Raw genomic sequence first — 5525 nt, forward strand, 5'->3', positions numbered from 1 at the left:
TGGTAACATACATAAAAGATTTGTAAATGAATATAAATCAGTATATTATAGCAAAAATAAAACTTATAAATAACGTTATTTATAAAACTCTCGTACATCAGAAGAGTCTTTATCTAGTATCCATATAAAAGAAGGAATTTAAATTTCAATCAGAATAAATTAACTTAAAATATTGTTGGTGAAATTTTTGTAAACGATATAAAAGACAAAAGAGAATGGTAATGGGCTTGAGTATAATATCCAAAACCTTTTAATAAAAGACTTAAACTAATGAATCCAAATTCCTTTGATTGATTAGGTACTGGCATTAAGATAAGACATCATATTGTTGAATATAGCAGCTACTGTGAAAAGGCTTAAATAAACCTGACAATAATACTCTCAAAAACTCAATCTACCCAATTCCAAAGCTTTTTGTATTTACGGGTTTCACCAGATACATATTGTAGCTATGGAATCTTAATTTCTTCATTGCGTGACGGAGATTGCAATCACCGGTCACCACCAGAATGCTTCGAGGTAACCAGCCATTTATAACTCTACCCAACATCATGAAACACATGCGAAGCTTGACAGCATCATCTTTAACCGGCTTTCCATGAAAGCGACGACACCATTTGCAATGGTATCTTTTAATTGGAGCGGAATAAAAAGTGAAACCACATTCATCAAACTCTTGTTAATATAATAATAGTTAATCATAATATTATTTTATATGTGCGGAAATTGTAATATGTGCTATTAATCTCGATTTATGATAATATTGGGCAATAAATTTGATTTCTAGATACATATAATATTTTTTTTGAGTTAAAAAAAAATGAATATGTACTCCATGAATTTAAGGTCCGGAATCACTTCAAATGTTATATAGAACTTTAAAAACTCATGTGGACCTATATTGCACAAAATATTCATCTTACGAATGAAAATTATAACCAAATCAAAACTTGTATATTGTCAATTGAACATTTTAAACAATTTATCATAAAATTAATTTACAAAACAAGATCTTTGAAGTTTTTTTAACCCAGTTCCCGAATGATTACAATCATTCACCATCTTTATGTGTTCATTCTTCGTTAGATTTCTCTTAGCTTTTCTCCCAACAATATGGAGTTTTTCTCGAAAATTAGTTTAAAATCTTTCAAGTTGGATCATATATAATATTCTAAAAACTTAATTTTGTGATAGAAGCTTGTGCTTTCATTTTAATGCAACACCTACTAAAAAGAAAAAAAAATTAGTAAAAAAAGAACTAAAATTATAGTAGTTGTACACTTATGCATTTCTTTTTTATGAACTTTCAAATTTAATTGATGAACAAAAAAAAAATATTTACAAAGAAATAGGAAAATAATTGGAAACAGCAGCTAAAATACAGAGGAATGCAGATCACAACATAGCAAATTTATGACGAGTGACTTAGTTTGTTACAAATGGCCGATGAATGTAAATCATTTGTTTTAATTTCATATAATCTTTTGAAGACCAAAAAAAACCTTAAATAACCAAATTAGAAAGAGTACATATTTAAAAAATAAATACAGATAATACCATTTACAACGAACATGTTGAAGTTTTTATTCAATGGTTAAATATGTATAGTGAGAATGTTGAATTAGGGTGCTGAAACTTGAAATGACATGTTGAAAAACGAGAAGAAGATGAATCACTGCCACATAATCCTTTAAACACCCAGAATTCAACTAATTACTCTTTTCACTACCCATATACTATCAATTTCAAATCAATGTTCTTTGCTACTCTAAAATATATCAAAATATCAATTTCAAGTTTTCTGGTAATTTTTTTTTAGTAATAAGTATCTCTATTTTTCGTCTTTGTTACTTACAAAAAATCTATATAACAATAACAATCCGAATAAATGCGACTAACAGTTGTTTTTTTTCAATCGTACATTTTGGATATTTTCTGAAAAGTCGTGATGGATCATTAAAACAGTTATTCATGAAAAGTTACAAATGTTCACTATAAAGTTGTGTTGATTGGAACATTCGTATCTTTTGAAATCTATATATATTTGTCTGTTTGAACTGTTTTCATTTTTTTAAATTTCAATCTCAAAGGTTTATATATTTTTCTAAATTATTTTCTAGCATTCATTCTTTTAAAAGTCAAGTAATTCCTCTAATTCTTGATTCAACAAAAGTTTTTTGGAACGATGAATCTAATTTACATCTTTTAGTTAATTTTAAATATAAAAATTTAATGAAAATACCTAGAGTGTTTTTCCAAGAGTTAGATGGATTACATAGTTAGTTTTTGGATTTGAATTTTCAATATATTTAAACCCAATCCGAAGAAATGTCACCAAAAGTTGTGTTTTTTCAATCGTACATTTTGGATAATTTTTTAAGAAATCTGTAAAAAAATTAAATTGTACGTTTTACAAAAAGTTGTGATTGTTCATTGTAATGGTTTTTGTAAAGTTGCAACTGTTTATTGTAGAGTTGTGTTTATTCGAATATTCGTATCTTTTGAAATCTATATGTTTGAACTGTTTTCATTTTTTTTGCCATGACACAAAATAATATAAAATTTTCATATCAACAGTTTTTACAGCTTTCTAAATTATTCTCTAGCATTCATTCTTTTAAAAGTAAAGAAACACTTCCAATTCTTGATTTAACAAAAGATTTTTGGAATTATGAATCTAATTTACAAATTTTAGTTAATTTTAAATACAAAAATTTAATGTCTATTTATAATAGCAATCGGAATAAATGCGTGAAATCTATGAAAACATTAACCTATTAGTATTATATATATATATATATATATATATATATATTTGGAAGCATTTAACTTTAATTTGGGAAAATGAGCATCATTTACATCTATTCCTTTGTTGATCAATTGTAATTAAGAGATAAAGTCACCTCTTATACTCTCATCTGTGGAGTATATTGTATATAAAACTCAAAAAAGTCAAAAACTCTTTGTAACTTTTCAATTAATGAAAGAGTTAGCTGGTTGTCATTAGGAAGAAAAAAAAACTAGAGTCTATAAATTGATTTAGGGTATTAAAAGCGTTTATTTGAAAAAAAAAAGAGAGAAAAAGATGGCTTGGATCATTAATCTATATAATAATAACAATCCGAATAAATGCGACCAACAGTTGTATTTTTTTTTTTTCAACCTAAAATTAATTAAAATAAAACTTCTCTATTGGTTGCCCAAACAGGAGGAAAAGTGTTTACAAAAATGGTATCTGATAATAATAATCTAGAAGAACCTTGGAAAGGGTAAAAGGAGGCAAGGAGACACTTGGGACCTTGGAAAGGGTAAAAGGAGGCAAGGAGACACTTGGGACCTTGGAAAGGGTAAAAGGAGGCAAGGAGACACTAAGCACCTGGAACTCATCAAGAAGCGTTGAGAAAGCCGGCCATTCCTCCGGAGCTTGCACCATCGAAAGTAACTCTGCAGAATCTGTCTCGAACCTCCGACAATTAATCCTTCTGGAAAGGATACACTCCATCGCCCACAACAATGCTTCAAGCTCTGAATGGAGAGGGGATGCACTGCGACGTTGACATCTGGCGCCCATAACCAAAGTCTGATTCTCACCATCACCACACCACCATCCTAAACCTGAATGTGTTTCTGTAGCTTTCCACCAACCATCAACTTGACTATGAATTAACAACTCCGGATCATGCGAGGAATCCGTCATAACGGAATCAATCCTTGGATCTATTTGGGCTTCCTCCCACCACAATTGTTCACGTAAAGCGTGAATAATGATATCTATTGGCTCTGATTGTAACCCTTGGAAAACTTTTTTATTCCTATCCTTCCATAAGAACCAGACTAGCCACGGTATCGAACTATGAGTAACGCCTAAAGCCATAGGGGTTAAACTTTTGCCATATATGAAGTCCAAGTTTGAATAAATCGAACCAGACAGGAGCTTGTCCGTGTCTGAGCCATCAAAAATCCTCTCCCAAATCTGGCGGGAAAGAGGACACTCAAATAAAGTATGATTAATAGACTCTTCCTCTAAGTCACATCGCTTACATACCGTATCACAATTAACTCCCCAAGAAGCTAATTGCACCAGCACCAGAAGAGAGCCCGATGCGATATGCCAGAAAAAGTGTTTGATTTTAGGCGGTACCTGAAGATCCCAAGCCTTTGCCTTCAAGTCATTTAAGTTGGGACCATAATCAATTTCAGTCTTCATAGCTTGAGCTACCTTATAACCTGACTAAACCGAGTACCGACCAGATTGTGTATAATGCCACACCAATCGATCTGGTCTAAGAGATTTGCTAATAGGCAAACTCAAAATAATTTGAATATCCTCCGGATCCATATATTCCTGAAGGATAGGTACATGCCATTCTTTAGTCCGTGGATTAATCAAATGGTTTACAATTAGATTTGGGTGTAGTAGCCGTCCCCTACCATTTGCAGGTCGAGGATGTTGACCAGGGATCCAGGGGTCACGCCAAACCGAAATGTTGAACCCTGACCCAATTGTCCAACGGGCACCTTTTTCCACTAAACTTTTAGTTGAGAAAATAATTCTCCACCCAAAAGAGGGAGAATAAGGTTTTTCTGCCATCAACGGGTGTTTATTCGTGAAATATCGTCCTCTAAAAACTTCAGCAAATAAGGAATTTGGAAACTGAATTAAACGTCAATACTGTTTAGCCAATAAAGCGTCATTAAAAGTCTCCAAATCCCGAAAACCCAAACCTCCCTCAGCTTTATCTGTACACATTTTATCCCAAGCCACCTAGTGAAGCCCCCGATCTTTCCCAACAGAACTCCACCAGAAATTTGAAATCGCACTCGTCAATTTGGTTGTTAACCCTTGAGGGAGTTTAAAGCAAGACATAACATGCGTAGGAAGGGCCAAAGCCACCGACTTTAGTAGAACTTCCTTCCCACCCTTAGATAAAAAATTTGTTGTCCAACCATTCACCCGATCATTCAACCTATCTCGAACGTAACCGAAGACTTGAACTCTCGATCCGCCGAGATTCTCTGGAATTCCCAAATAGGAACCCATACCCCTTTCCTTCGAGATTCCAATGACAGATTTTACCCTGTCCTTGACCTCTGAAGACACTTTTTTACCAAACATAATAAAGGATTTATCTAAATTTACCTCATGGCTGGAGGCTTTACCATAGTTGCCTATAATATCCATAACCGTTGAACATTGTTTTTCATCCGCTTTACAAAAGAACAGACTATCATCCGCAAACAGCAAGTGAGAAATAGGGGGAATCTCGAGCAATCTTAATACCCGAGAGCTTTTCCTCCCTCTCAGCCTTTTTGATATTCGCTATCAACACTTCAGTACAGAGAATAAACAGAAAAGGGGATTAAGGATCCCCCTGTCGCAGACCCCGTTTTGGCGATATGGAGCCACGGGGTTGACCATCAATCAACACTTGGTAGGATACCGAACTCACACACCACATTATCCAAGTGATCCATCTGGAATCAAAACCTAGCCCTATGAGGACTGCCTTCAAAAAATCCCATTC

General features: G+C 33.2%; 1 protein-coding gene across 1 annotated transcript; it reads right to left on the bottom strand.

The window, feature by feature from the left end:
- LOC109125917 lies at positions 3221 to 4207 on the bottom strand. The gene has a single exon (XM_019228718.1). It carries the CDS (start codon positions 4205 to 4207, stop codon positions 3221 to 3223), a length of 987 nt encoding a protein of 328 aa, XP_019084263.1.

Source organism: Camelina sativa, chromosome 8, assembly GCF_000633955.1.
Source record: "Camelina sativa cultivar DH55 chromosome 8, Cs, whole genome shotgun sequence".
Classification (NCBI taxonomy): Eukaryota; Viridiplantae; Streptophyta; class Magnoliopsida; order Brassicales; family Brassicaceae; genus Camelina; species Camelina sativa.

What these genes read in the sequence shown, in the direction of transcription:
- LOC109125917 (XM_019228718.1), bottom strand. Translation starts at nt 4,207, where the DNA reads ATGAAGACTGAAATTGATTATGGTCCCAACTTAAATGACTTGAAGGCA.